Source organism: Polypterus senegalus, chromosome 1 (assembly GCF_016835505.1).
Source record: "Polypterus senegalus isolate Bchr_013 chromosome 1, ASM1683550v1, whole genome shotgun sequence".
NCBI classification, from domain to species: domain Eukaryota; kingdom Metazoa; phylum Chordata; class Cladistia; order Polypteriformes; family Polypteridae; genus Polypterus; species Polypterus senegalus.
The window spans coordinates 252,600,541-252,616,805 of NC_053154.1; the positions used below are offsets into that span (position 1 = coordinate 252,600,541).

Genomic DNA, 16,265 nt, shown 5'->3' on the forward strand with positions numbered 1-16,265 from the left:
AGCTTAGGCCACCTAAACTCTGCAGTGGGACTAGATTGAAAGTTATAGCTGTTTGCAGTCATATAGTAAAGTCTGAAATAATAATGAGGTGATGGAACAGGCAAAATAGCTTTCATCTCAAGAATATCTCTGATTCCCAATAACTTTTCATTCTCTTTTAAATGTCTGCAATTTGCTGTTTGTGTCAACATTGCCATGACCATAAACAAGCCATCAGGTCAGACACTGAACATTGCACGCATTTATATAAGAACAGATTGCATTTCTCACAGGCAGCTTTATATTGGTTGCTCAAAAGTGAGGTCGGGCAGGTCATTGATAATATACACTTCACAAAATAAATCAAAAATTATTTTGATAAAGAAGCAGTTGGTTGACATCTGACATTTATTAACCTTGGATGACTAAATGTGATTATTATTTCAATTTTCATCCATCCATTATCCAACCCGTTATATCCTAACTACAGGGTCACGGGGGTCTGCTGGAGCCAATCCCAGCCAACACAGGGCGCAACGCAGGAAACAAACCCCAGGCAGGGCGCCAGCCCACTGCAGGGCACGCACACACACACCTACATACCAAGCATACACAAGGGACAATTTAGGATCGAGAATGCTCCTAATGTCTGGACTGTGTGAGGAAACTCACACAGACAGAACATGCAAACTCCATGCGGGGGGACCCGGGAAGTTCCCAGTTCCCGGGTCTCCTTGCTGCGAGGCACTGCGCCACCTTGCCACCATTATTTAAATTAAATTTAATTTAATTTACATATTTCTGTAAATATAATTTCAATATGTATTATTACATGGAATACATATTTATTTCAGAAATTAAATCATATGCTGTTCATTCGTCTTTAAATTTGTAGTAGTAGTCTGCCTGTCATAGATGGGTAACTTAGCTAGTACAGAAGGAGAGAAGGAAAAGACCAGCAAACTACACGATGAGATCAATTAAAGGTAAAATGAGTAACTGATTATTAAACTGGTTGGAACCCCCAGGGCTGAACCCAGAGAAAAAGTTATTTTACTTGATACTATTTACAACTGTGTGTGATCCTCGTGAAATATCAGTTTAAAATAAAATATATGGAAAGAAGTGGGAGGAAAAAAAGTGAAGGACTGACAATTATCTGTTTCAGTTTGTAAATCATTTAAAAGATACTTATAAAAGAGAACTCTTCAATATAAGAATGATTAGAAGTGGCTGAATAAAAAGAACAGCATGCCAAAAAGTGAAATAATAAGTTACATTATGGGCAAGGACTGACTTCTAATAAAGCAACTGTGTTGTGACGAAAAAAAAATTGGGTACTACAGTCCTTCAGGACTGAAAATCAGGACTCCAGTACTACAGTAATAAATTTTACTTCTGTGCTGTTCGCTCTTGCTCCCCTCATGTTCACGTTTGTGATCCCCTTGCCCTTTTATTCTCTTATTTGAAATCCAGAAACACAAAGTGACCATGCAGACTGTTAGGATACAGTAACAGAGACAGAAAATGGAAATACTACTTAAAATGGCATACTATGTATTTATTTTAAACTCTTAAAACCTAAGTTGTTTAGGCTATAATAGAACTGTGTTTGTATTTAATAGTTTGATTTAACAGTTGGGACAACCAAAATATATTTAAATTATTGTTTTTCTGCCTTGAATTGGGTCCTGGCCTGGGGCTGTTTCCTGCTTTGCTTGTAGTGCAATCACTGAGATAGATTTAGCAGGTTAGAGAACTCTACAATATTATTGTTGATCACTATGTCAAAATACTCATTTTCTCTTGATTGCATTTTTAGATAAACCTTCCGCTTATAATTTGAAAATGTTCTTGTACATTTGTAATACTACAACTGATTTGAAGAAAATGTACACTTATTTAAGAATTGTTTAGTATGCTTAATCATGGGTGAATTGTAAATAATAAACTTTTATGTGTCCTTCATAAAACATAATGACAGGAGCTTGTTTGTAAGTCTTTTGCCTTTTTCTCACATTGATCTTCTCTAAGATGCAGTAACATTTATATTTATCTCAATGTCAATAGCAAGACAACCTTCTTTTCTTTAGCACATCTTTATACACAGGATGTTGCTCAGACTTCTTCACAAGATATCAAAGAAATAGTTGAAAAAAAAAGATTTAAATGAGATAAGGGTATTAATGAATAAATAACATACAAAAATAAATCATGTGCGTTTACATCAAATAGATATGTATAATTATTGGAAAACTGGAGTCCTTATACATTATATAGTATACTTTTTTAAGTTTCTAAAGAAGAGACCGATGATAGGTTTAGATAGCTGGAAGGACAGAAAAAACAATTTTAAATTTTAGTAATGCAATGGTAATAACTTCCAGGGTTAGGATCAGACCTTAGAACTCATGGAGCCATATGCCTAGCACATGGAGAGGTAGGCCCAATGTTCCGGAATTTGTGGAGCCCAGCTCTTCTTTAAAGGACCGTGCAAATGCAACTTGTCCACTACAACAAGTAACAGGGAAATATTCTTAACTGCTTGAGTCTACCTGCTGCCAATTACCATACTGTGGGAACTCCTACTCTATTTGCACTTGTCACACAGAATCCCTTTATTTCAGATTTCACCATATCACTCCATGGTGGTAAATTAAATATGCTTCCGTCATAGCAGTCTACTAACAGAACTTGAATTACCTTTTTATTATAAGGGTTATATTGAAATCCATCCCTGTAATTTAGTATTAGGTTTAGATGAAAAATATCTGATCAGAACTCCTTTATAAAGAAATTAGTTCAAAGTTTAGGTCACAGCAAGAGTAAAGTCATAAATAGTAGATTTCTGTACATTCCACAATGCCTTAAATGTCACCAGAAGTAAGGAAGAGGTTCTTTGGCATTTTGCAGGCAAGTATGTAATGTGGCAGTGTTGCTATACTGTGTAGATTATGTTGCTCCACAGTGTCATGACTGCACGCAAGGTCTTGTAACCAACAAATAACCACACTAGACCAGGACTGAAACACTGAACTGATACAGCTGAGGAAATGTTTTAGATATGTTACCCCTACTGCTGCTGAATCTGCCCACATCACTGACAAGACAGAGAGGGGCAGGCTTCATGCTGTTGACTTTACGGCAAAGTAACCTGTCACAGGCCCTCTGCTCACACTTGTACTATGTGACCCTAAAACAGGGCAATGTCAGGGCACATAAAGGAACTGTGGTCACATCTGATGAATGCTGATGTGCTTCAGTGGTCTTCCTTCTATCTTATCCTTTTCCCATTCAGCACCTTTGTATAGGATGCCATGGAGCATAGCACTAAAGACATGACTCTTTGCCTGCTAGTATCTAGCATCTTCATCAGGCCATTTTGATAGGGTATATAAGTGTGTGTGTGTATGTGTGGTTACTCCTCTGTGTATTTTTTAAGCATTGTCCTGTACTTTCATTGTATAAGCAAATGAGCCAGATGTGTGTATAGATTAAAACATTCTGGATAAAGAAGTATGGTTTTATTTGTTTTATGTTCCAGTTTGCAAAAGCTGCATTGTCCAACACTTTGAAGATAGTAATGACTGTCCCAAATGTGGCATCCAAGTTCATGAAACAAATCCTTTAGAAATGTTAAGGTAAGTCTCAAATTCAGTTCTGTTGATCTTCTACATAATTTTAGAGTTAGGAAGTAGATACTCTGTTCAACAGTCTGAAAATATCATAAACAGATCCAAATTATTTTACATCTATGGTAAAATTAGAGTAGAGTTGCAGTTTATATTCAGATAAGTTATATAGTTATTCCACCCATTTTTCAAAATCTTAATTTGTATACAATGTATCTATTTGATATTTTGGTTCTTGTTTCAGATAATCTTTCTTTTCAAAATTTTTGTGTTTATGTAGTGACATAGTTAATTTTAGCCTAAACTGTATTTATTCCTTTCTCGAAGACCCATTTTAAATAACTTCTTTATCCACTAATTTTTTTCCAAATCAGTCTCAGTTTCCATTTGCATATTCTATATATATTTAACACATTTAGACCACTGGACTGAGAGTTTCCTTTTTAATTTTATCCCCAGTACATTCTTTAACAGCCTGATGAAATTCTGTGAAATGAAAGAAGTGGGTAGGCTGCTAAACTTCTTTTTAATTTCTCACTTGTATATTAATCTGTAAATCCTAGTTTACTATTGAGAGTATATTATCATGTAATGTGAAAACTTTTGTTATTATGTTAGTCATGTGTACCAAAACATGGAATATGGGACTCAAGATTCAATTTGGTAGTACAAGCACATTGGACATATGTATATAAAATACAGGGTGAGTCAAAATTATGTTAACACTAATGGTACAGCTATGTATATACTTATATGCAATTTATGTGCCACATATGGCACATTTGTTGAACATGATGGCGAACAGGTTGAGACATTCCTGTAAATCATCTTGAACATATGAAGTATGTTTTGTGAATAAATTGTTTTCCTCCATTCAAATGTCAACATAATTTTGACTCGCCCTGTATAATGCAAGATTAAACCTTGGTCAGTCAGTATAGTATTTCGTTCTGGGGGACATATAGTTATGGTAAGTAAGACAACCGTCATAGATCATTCCAAGGTCTCTTATTTGCATCCATATGACATGTTTGTTTAGGCCATTTTTTTCAGATGTACATTATATAGCATGTTATAGTATAATACTCTCTAGACAGACTAGTGAAATGCATCATCCACTTTTATTAATCTTGCATTATGAATTTAAAAGAACATTGCTTGATTTGTTTTAACTGTATTTTTTTGAGTTGTGTAATTGCTTGATATTGGTATTTGCTCTTCCATTTTCATACATTTTCTGAACTTAAATGTCAGTCAGAAGAAATAGTGTCCCATCCAGGGCTGGTTCCTGCCTTGTGTGCCTGTAATTGGCAGGTTCAGGAGTGAATAGATGTAATGTTTCTGGGAACTAGATCCTAACAGTCCACAATGTGGATGTTAATAATTAACCATTGTTTAGCTGACTTTACAGTACGTTGCAGTAAGTGATTGGTTTATCAGGTATCTTGAACATAACCAGAGGTAACCCTCAGCCTTCCTTGAACTATGACAATGGCTGTCCTTCTTAGCTGACAACAGGAAAAATAAAATGTGTATGTACATGTGTCCATGGATAATGATGGCTATACGTGGATGATTGGAGAGCTGTCCATTCATCACCATATTTTGTGTTTGAGCTGTCTGCACATCAGTATCAAATGAGACACACAGCCACTTTTGAGGAATAGCAGAAAGGAACATATGCAAATGTGTGGCAACCACTTAAGTTTGAAAGGCAAGCTGGCAGCCAAATTTGCCAAAAAAACTATAAAAAGATATGCTTATACATTCATATAGGCATATGTCAAATTTCACTTCTGTTGTATCACATTCACTGCCAAGTACCAGCACCACTTTAGTGACCATTACCAAATTAAGCAAATCAATGACACAGATATTTTGTCAGCTACTTCTAGTCTGTTACATTTGTAGCATGTCTGATGCTTCCAGTAAGCAAGTTTGTTTCATGTGTGTGCTGATAATTTTTAACAGTGTATGCACTTCACATGTACTGAAGTATGGATGAATCCTGACAATTAAAATGTTGATGAACACATTAGGGCATCAATTCAGGGTGTCCAACTTTACACAGAGAAGCTGCCAGACCCAAAATAAAGTTTCCTTCTGCCCAAGAGAGTGGGTCAGCTTCCCATTTGAAAATGAATTAAGAAGTTTATGTATCTATTTTTTAAGGGAAAGTGCATCCTCTGATGGTTAAATAATTGAACTTTCTTGTTACACATCCCATATCTGCTTACAGGTGTGTTATTTTGTCACATTGTCAGATTGAGCCAGACTTCATTTTGCTTTAAAGAAATATCCTCTTAGGCCATTTTTTTGTAGGAGTCTCTACTGACATGTTAGCTCATTATTCATTAACAACTTTTCTTATTAGATGAAATTCATAAAGGAAGCTGTTGGTAGATATGTAGTGTAACCATACACTTTACTGTTAACTCTGGAATGCGGGTGGCTTTTTGCATCCCTGTTAGGTCTATTCTCGTAACAACAATAATAATAATAATAATAATAATGATACATTTTATTTATGCAGTGCCTTTTCCATGCTCAAAGCAGTTCAAATTATTTTAGAAGAAAAAAAAAAAAGGGGATATACAATATTGATCATTAATAAAATCTGCATAAACACTAAATAAAGATAAATACAGGATGTACAAAGCATTGAACTTGAATAAAAGACAACCAGAATAAAATACAAGAATACGAATAATACAAGAGAACCCTGAACAAATAACATAATTGGTGGCACAAACACAAATCTTCCTTGGCATTTAGACAAAGAAAGTAAACCGAAGGGTCAGAATGTCAGGGTAAGTTAAAAGCCTTCCTAAATAATTGAGTTTTAAGTTGTCTTATTGAAAGAATGATTTGAGTTGGCTGATCTCATTGATTTAGGGGAGGCTGTTTCAAAGTGAGGGTGCTATAGAGCTCTGTCACCAAAAGAGCACAGGTTAGTTTGGGGCACAACGAGAATGCCAAAATCAGTGGACCTTAGAGGGTGGACAGGAGCATAGTGATGGAGGAGGTTACGAATGTAGTGCATTGCAAGAACATTTAAAGCTTTATACATATTTAATAGAATTTATACTCTATCCTGTAAGACAGAGCAGAATTGGTGTTATGTGCCTCCAATATAATGATTAAAGTCTATGTAAGGACTCTTGCAGCAGAGTTCTGAATCAACTGAAGCTGTGATAACAGATTAGAAGGGACACATGTTAATAGGGAGTTACAAGTACAGGATGTTACTGCACCATGGATAAGTTTCTTAACATTGGGAAAGGAGAGGAATAAGCGAAGACTTCATATGTTATGGAGGTGGAAGTAAGAAATTTTTCTTTATGTGATCAATATAGTAAGAATAAGAAAGGGAGTAATCACAAATGACACATTCCTAGCAGAAGAAGAGGGACTGTTGAAGGGTGACTAAGAAGCAGCTCATTTTCTTAAGCTGAGCTTTAATGCCAATTATCATGACTTCAGTTACAGTTTAATTTTAAAGTGTTATATTCCATCTAGGTTTTAATTTTACTGAAATAAGCTGTGAGCTGAGAAAACTCTTACTTTTAACACTAAAATAGATCTGAGTATCATCCGTATATAAATAATAATCCAATACAAAGCTAGTTGGTAAGTTGGAGGTGCAATTGTTTGATGTTACTCGTTGGTGGCTGGGCAGTGCCATCCAGTCTGGTTCTGTACATGTTTAATCAGGGAGAGGTCCTATGACCAAGGAAGTTGAAGAGCCTCTAAAGCAATGTTTCTAAACCTTTATGTTACCACAACCCTCTTTTTCTCATGTTAATGTCTTTGCAACCCACTTTCACCCTTGGTTAATCAAGCGTGATTATCAGAAAGTACCTCTTGGTAAATCATCAGAGCCTTCCCCCTTTAATGAATCAAGCGTGATCATTGGAGCGACGACCAGCTACAACCTGCATCTGTGACCCAATGCCATGATTAACAATTGCAAATCATTACCCATCAGTGACAGCTCGTGGCCCAGAGGTTAAGAAACACTACTATAGAGCACACTGAGCTGCATGGGTGAAATATGGGCGGGCATTATCTTGTTCGAAGTACACATCCCCATTTCACACTGAAAAGGGATTGGTTGGATGCTGTCCCTGACATAGGCAGTCCTGGTTAATGCCCCACCCAGAAAGACCAGACAAGAATGAACACTTTAGCTTGTTTGTCTGGCATAAGCACTGTATGTTGCAGGCATATGCATATATGGCCATGGTGTGCTTTACAGACCCTGGGACTTTGATATCAACTTAATCTACCCTCTATCTTTACCTTATTTTATTACAGTATTGCAAACTCTTTTTTTACTTTCAACTAGTGTGTAAGTTAGCAGTTTGTCCATTAATTTTTTTTTCTTTGTCCACTTATACAAAAAAACATACCTGGGCATACTTATTAGACCTTTTAAGCACATTTATTTTTTTAATTACAATGTAAAAAAGGAGTTTAAGATAGATAGATAGATAAATGTGTCATTTGTAAGTTCTCTTTAAACATAAAAAGAGGTTGTTGACACTTAAGTAGCAACATGTACATCCTAACCTATATAGGTGAGTAATCTTTTACCTTTAAAAATATCTGACTGTCAATGTGTTTATTTGATAAAGGTATATATTCATTTTTTGGTTTATATTTTCCCCATTTTATGTGTTTTTTATGTTACACATTGTTCATTACAACTCAGTGGAACACGAAATAAGTGCATGACAGGTTGGGAGGTAGACATGCATTTAAGAGTAATCCTTCAGCCTGCATCTATAAAATACAAGTGTTTCGTTTAATTATCTTACATTTTGTATACATACTTTTAATACTGTAAACACAGTATAAATACCCTTGCATAGTTTATGTGTCATTTCCTCTAATACTATGCCATGCTAACCTTGAATATATGCTCGAACCACAAAGCAGTTAGTTGTCTAAAATAACAGGCAAATGTGGTTTGGAAGCTATAGAGGAAACCAATGGCTTACATTTTCAATCTGTAGCACTAACTTACAGTATCACTTTTAAGTACCAGTGTAGTAAAGTATGTATTGTTGGTAACGTTTTTATACTTATAAGCAGAAATATATGACACTATATTTATACAACTGTCTTTTTTACAAGCATAGGTAAGAGATGACATTCATAGATACAACTGAATAAAACTGCAACACAAAAATACATTGCGCACATTGAACTTCCTATTTAGGAAGTGAATAATCTATACTAATAAAAGGCAAAGCCCTCACTGACTGACTCACTCACTCACTCACTCACTGACTCATCATTAATGAGTTCCCGTATAGGTAGAAAGCTGAAATTTTGCAGGCTCATTCCTTACAGCTTCCTTACAAAAGTTGGGCAGGTTTCATTTCGAAATTCTACGCGTAATGGTCATAACTGGAAGCTATTTTTCTCCATTTACCGTAATGGAGTTGAGCTCGAAAGTCGTGGGGGGCGGAGTTTCGTGTGACATCATCACGCCTCCCACGTAATATTGTGAACTGACTGTCAACGCAGTGCGTAGAAAACCAGGAAGAGCTCTAAAAAGCACTGAAGAAAACATGCATTATACAATTGAGAAGGCAGCGAAACAATAAGAAGCAAGAGAATGACATATACAACAATATTCATGAGTGCTGCTACTTCGGAAACAAAGCAAGGTGTAAACCTAAAGTTTAAATTAAGTTCATAGACAGGCTGCTGCTGGCGTTTGTCATGCCCACGGGTAATGCGGGATACAAGTTTAATGAGAGCACGCAGGATATAAACAAGAGTTTTGATCACTTTGTAACTAAGTTAAAATTGCACGTGAAGGGCTTTGCTTATGCAAATTCCGAGAGACTGTGTTTGTGGGGGACTGACAGTTAAGGCGGGTGGGGGAGTCACATCATCATCTCCCCTCCCATTCACCTCATTTCGCTCTGAGCTGAGCCCCGCAGCTAACGCACGCAGTGTTACGGAAGCGACTTTGTGACACCAAATACTCACAGAAAAATCCACAAGTTAATACACACTCTGTCTGTACAGTTTCTCCACACTGAATCCCCCAGGCACTACTTACAAAAGGTTACATTGACAATCGTGTTATGTTATTTTTAAAATGTTTCCTTTTCTTAGCACAAGCACAGCTGAGAAGCTTCGATGCATGTGCTCCATAACGTTAAAAATCACGCATTTAATCACACTTTGCATTCCAAGCAAAGGGAACTTCTCTCAATGCATGATTTCCTGGTACAACGATTACATTGGTCAGCGCTTCCCGATTCATTTTAACCTCGCACCCCCTTGGTTTGAGAAGAAGTATGAAAAAATATGAGGTTAACACAGAAAAACAGATCACCAATTGAAGCTTTATGAATAATCGATTCGCCATCAATAATTGTTTTGGTAAAGCCATACTCAGTGTAATCTTCCTTCCATTTTATAATTTTTCCGCCACTAGCCATGATTAAATGAATGGTGAAAAAAGTAAGAGCGAAGCGAGAGTGACTTATTCAGGCAGGCAGGTGACAGTTCAATAGCTCGAATTTGGATATAAGTTGGTTCTATTTAGTCGCCAGAAATATCTTTGTTAGGAATGGAAGTTGAATTTAGTCTTTAAATTTCTATGGTAAAGAAAAAGTTATGCAATGATGACTACATTTAACTATATAAAGTCAAAACTTGTTTTATATATAGTCACTGTCGGAATAAATAAAGTCAAAACTTGAATATATAAAGTCAGCATCGGTATATATAAAGTCAGTGCTGGAATATATAAAGTAAGCGCTAGAATATATAAAGTCAAAACTTAAATATATAAAGTCAGCGCTGTGATATATAAAGTCAAATCTTGAATATATAAAGTCAGCGTCGGAATATATAAAGTAAGCGCTGCAATATTTAAAGTCAAAACTTCAATATATAAAGTCAGCGTCTGAATATATAAAGTAAGCGTTGGAATATCCATCCATTTCCCAACCCGTTGAATCTGACCACAGGGTCACAGGAGGTCTGCTGGAGCCAATCCCAGCCAACACTGGGCGCAAGGCAGGACCCAATCCTGGGCAGGGCACATGCATCATTTTCAAAACATTAACCGAACAGTGTTTTTTTAATTTATTTTTCTGAATACGTTTTTGTTCACTTAGTTCAGTTCAGAGTCGTTTCAATCAATAGATTTTGACTTTGACTTTATATATTCAGGAATGAGTGTATATACTCTGATGTTGACTTTATATAATCAGGAATGACTTTATAAATTCCGACGCTGACTTTATATATTCAGGTTTTGACTTTATATATTCCAGCACTGACTTTATATATTCTGACGGTGACTTTATATATTCAAGTTTTCACTTTATATATTCGGGAATGACTTTATATATTCAAGTTTTGACTTTATATATTCTGACGCTGACTTCACAAAATCAATTCATTTGCCTGTTTGGCACCCCATAGTATATGTGTGTGTGTATATATGTACACATGTATGTGTGTATATATTTATATATATATATCTATATATATATATATATATATATATATATATATATGCCAGCAACACTCATGACAATGACAAAACAGTTACATTGTCAATCATGTTACGTTATTATTAAAATGTTTCCTTTTCTTTTTACTTCTCCAACACTCATGACAATGACAAAACAATTACATTGTCAATCATGTTACATTATTATTAAAATGTTTCCTTTTCTTTTTACTTCTCCGCTGCCAAGCACGGGTATTCTGCTAGTCTATACTAATAAAAGGCAAAGCCCTCACTGACTGACTGACTCACTGACTCACGTATCACTAATTCTCCAACTTCCCGTGTAGGTAGAAGGCTGAAATTTGGCAGGCTCATTCCTTACAGGTTACTTACAAAAGTTAAGCAGGTTTCATTTCGAAATTCTACGCATAACGGTCATAACTGAATCCTACATACGTACATATATGCGGCAATAGCCTGCAGCTTGTTCACAGTGTGAGGCGGAGTTGCATCCCCCATCACCACGCCTGCCACGTAGTTGGCTGCCTGCCTATATTGCGTCCTCCATCTCCATGCCTCCCACGTAATTGACTGCCTGCCCATTTAAGGCCATTCGTCAGCAGCACTCCAAGCTGTGAGGAAACAGTAAAAAGGAGGCGTGTCATGTTGTGGAACATTTTCTAGACGGAAACAACTTCGTCACGCTGTCGCTAATTACTCACAGAAAAATCCACAAGTTAATAGACATGCTGTCACTAAATACTCGCAGGCAAATCCACAACTTCATAGAGACGCTGCCGAAAACTAAACAATGCAAGAAAGCAGGAAAGAAAGAAAGCAAGGTAAAGAAACGGAAAGAAAATCTTATTTATAAACGGCGCAAATATATTCACATGTACTTAACCTATATTACAACTATATACACATATAAATTAGACACCCAGATACACACAATCCCCACACGTTCCCCAGTCCTTTATCTGATCTTGCTTTTAAAAATTTATAATCACACAGCTTGGGAAGTCTGCAGTGAATCTAGTGACCAATCCTGATCTGCGCCGCGAATACGTTGATTTAATTTACATGTCAAGAAGTGCTCTTACCGGCTCGGAGACTGTTCCTTTATTATACTCGCAGGAAAATCCACAACTTCATACAGACGCTGCTGAAAACGAAAGAATGCAAGAAAGCAGGAAAGAAAGAAAGCAAGGTAAACAAACGGAAAGAATCTCTCATTTATAAACGGCACAAATATATTCACATGTACTTAACCTATATTACAATCTCTTATTAATAAACGGCGCAAATATATTCACATGTACTTAACCTATATTACAACTATATACACATATAAATTAGACACCCAGACACATACAATCCCCACACGTTCCCCAGTCCTTTATCTGAACTTTCTTTTAAAAGTTTATAATCATATGGCCTGGGAAGTCTGCAGTGAATCCAGCGACCAATCCTGATGTGCGCTGCGGACACATTTACTTAATTTACATGTAAAGAAGTGGTCTCTCCGGCTTGGCGACAGTTCCTTTATTGAAGAATGAAGTCCGTCTCACCCAGGTGACTTGGCGTTAGCGTCCATCCATGGCCGACGCCCACTCCACAACAGAATAGTAAAGCCATCAGCTCCGAATATCCCTTTTAGGTTAGCAGGCAACCCTTCTACGAGCACCCAACTGTCCTTATTATGGAGTCGTCCTTGCTTTACTGCTGGTTATGTTAATTTTAAAATGTTTCCTTTTCTTTTTCATAACTTCTTTAACACACTACTTCTCCTCTGTGAAGCGCGAGTATTTTGCTGTCTACACATATAAAAGGCAAAGCCCTCACTGACTTATCACTAATTCTCCCACTTTCCATATATATGGGAAGCTGAAATTTTGCGTGCTCATTCCTTGCAGTGTACTTATAAAAGTTAGGTTATGTTTCATGTCCTATTACAACACCCAAGGGGGGAAAACGGGTGTACCCCCTAAACTGTATATATAGATAGGGGAAACCCTTCCTTACTATTTCTGCTACTTCCAGTTTTCCCATGCTCATCCCCCCTTTCCCGGTCCCCCTTCCTTTTTCCACACGGCCGCTGTCCACACACCTACCACGTGGTTGGCTCCCCTCCTATATACATTAACGACATCCCATGCTCATGTGCCTCCTCACTCGCTTCCTTTCTGTTCTCAGCTGTTCGTGCTCACTGCTCCCTTCTTCTTTGCTCCACCGCTTCAAGCCTGTTATTGTTTGCCTTGCTTCATGTCTGCCTTCTGGTGACTCCTGCCTTTTCGTTTACTCCACCCCTTTACTATGAAACTTACAACCATCAAAACTTTGTAATGACGCCAGGCTTTAGATCGAATCTCTGCACAAGAACCTCATTGAGGCAACTGTCTTAACTGAAACAGGCTCAGAGAAGACTGTATTTATTCCTCGCATCCCTCTCATATCCTCTGACCTCCCATTCCAATTCAAACGCCTCGAATTTCCAGTAAGGGTCTGCTTCGCTATGACAATAAATGAGTCACAGGGCCAGACTCTAAAAAAGGTCGGCATTGACTTGACACAAGATTGCTTCTCACATGGCCAACTGTACGTTGCATGCTCAAGAGTAAGCTTAGCAGACATTTTACCGCCTGAGGGCAGAACTGCAAGCGTTGTTTACAAAGAGATCCTTACCTCCTAAAAATGTGTATTTCTCATACACAACATTTACAATCATAGTCATCATTCTCAATACTAAAATAAGCCTACGACAATTACATTGACAATCATGTTACATTATTTTTAAAATGTTAACTTTTATTCATAACTTCTTTAACACACTACTTCTCATATTTTGATAGTAACAAAATAAACAGCACAGATAATGAGTTATATTTTTGCAAAGAACACACATAAACTGAATTTATACAGTCATTTAGTTTTAATAGCCTTGTGTTTAGTTTAAGAAAAGCAGTACAGTGTGCTAAAACATCTGCTGAATATCATGTTATATAGTTCTTCAAATAATTTAAATGTTGATATTTAAAAAAAGCTACATGGAGGCAGAGGTGCTGTGCAGGACAGTAGAGGCTGAGTTAAAGAAAGAATTCTGTCTTGAACAGGAAGAGTTCTGCTCACAATGTTCAGAAGCACTATCTGCTTGTCCAGCATCAAGGATCCTTCTTCTGCTGAGGCTCATAAGAAATTGTTTGAGAGCATTGTAATCCAAATCCACTTAGCACAGTGTAAATCTGTGAGCTGAGATGGTCTGTGATGTGAGTCAATAAAACACTTGGTATACTCAGCAGTCTTCTCATTGTGGAGAGGTGGAATATGGAACCTGGGTCACTTCACAGGACAGTGGGGCCTGAGTGAGAGAGACCACAGCTGATATTACCCAGAAGTGCTCCACTTCAGTATTCAGAAGCAGTATCTGCTCGTCCAAGACTGGGAACTCTTCTTTAGTTCAGTCTGATAAGAAACTGCTTCTTAAAGTTGTTGTAATTTAGATGGTGCCAGTTTGCAGCAGGCCACTGGAGATTACCACAGTGCAAACCTGCAAACTGAGATCTGTGGCTTGTAGTGTGTAGATGTCCATGACCAAGAAGCTCCTTTGGCAAAAACCAATAAAATGACTTGATATGTACAGCCATTCAATATAAACAATAAAGAATGAATCCTGGCTAAGGACTGTGTTTATAATTATGAATTTTTACTCTTTATGCGTAGAAGCTATTTTTGAATCGACTGGTGTGTGTTCCAATAGCCCCGAACCATTGCCCACAAGTACGAAAAGTGGCTATGCAGGATGGCTGAGATTTTTCATTATTCTGTTTGCATTTTTAAGGCTGTGAGTGTTGTATATGTCCCGAACAGAAGACAGCTTAGTGCCATTAATGCTTTGCATTGCTGTATTTTCTTGTGCTGAGCAGGTGCTGTACTAGGATATGAGGCAGCCAATTAAATGAAGATTGACTGTATGCCTTACGGGCCAGCTTAGGCAAAAAAAATATATATTTTTTGCTAGTTTGTGGCCATTTGTTGTAATTTGTTTGTTGTTGTCTAAGGCACAGTAGTGCAGTGGTTAGCAGATAACATTTTTGGCAATAATTATCAGTCTAGCATAGTTGGCAGATCTTTCCATATCCCTCAGGGACAGGGACATCTTTGCACCATTATAAGCCACTCAAAACTAGTTAAGATCCTCTTTCCTCTTTGATTTCAATGCATTTCACAGATTTCAGTGAAGTTCCTGATCATCTCTGAGATTTCATCAAACTCAAGATGAGTCGAGTTCTGATGGGTTCACTTAAAGTATCACTAATAATAAATTTCTGAAGGAGTTAGTATTTGATCTACTTTTAATTTATGAAACCTGAAGCTGTAACAAATATGTAAAATTTTGGGAAAGCTATTTACTTGGGCTTTGTTTTTGTTGATCAGATGAGTATAGTTTGAGACTATCTATAATAATAAAAGGCAAAGCCCTCACTGACTCACTGACTGACTGACTGACTGACTGACTCATCACTAATTCTCCAACTTCCCATGTAGGTAGAAAGCTGAAATTTGGCAAGCTTATTCCTTACAGCTTACTTACAAAAGTTAAGCAGGTTTCATTTCGAAATTCTACACGTAACGGTCATAACAGTCGATAATGGTCGACAACGTCCGCCATCATGAACTTTCTTATTTATGGCCCCATCTTCACGAAATTTGGTAGGCGGCTTCCCTGCGCTAACCAAAACCGATGTACGTACTTATTTCGGTGGTATGACACCATTGTCGGCCGCCATATTGAATTTTCCAACGTCACCAATTTTCAAACTTCCCGTGTAGGTAGAAGGCTGACCCCATCTTCACGAAATTTGGTAGGTGGCTTCCCTGCACTAACCAAAACCGATGTACATACTTATTTCGGTGGTATGACGCCATTGTCGGCCGCCATATTGAATTATCCAAACGTCACTAATTCTCCAACTTCCCGTGTAGGTAGAAGACTGAAATTTGGCAGGCTCATTCCTTACAGCTTACTTACAAAAGTTAAGCAGGTTTCATTTCAAAATTCTACGCGTAACGGTCATAACGGTCAACAACGTACGCCATATTGAACTTTCTTATTCATAGCCCTATCTTCACGAAATTTGGTAGGCGGCTTCCCTGTGCTAACCAAA

At 37.2% G+C, this 16,265-nt stretch overlaps 1 protein-coding gene across 3 annotated transcripts in view; it reads left to right on the top strand.

The window, feature by feature from the left end:
- The window catches only part of LOC120540827 (polycomb group RING finger protein 5-B), a 107,826-nt gene that overhangs the window by 20,991 nt on the left and 70,570 nt on the right, over positions 1–16,265 (top strand). For all 3 annotated transcript variants that reach the window (XM_039771927.1, XM_039771911.1, XM_039771918.1), the window contains exon 3: positions 3,524–3,620. In XM_039771927.1, the coding sequence (XP_039627861.1) occupies positions 3,524–3,620 (97 nt within the window). The remainder of the gene's footprint in view (positions 1–3,523; positions 3,621–16,265) is intronic.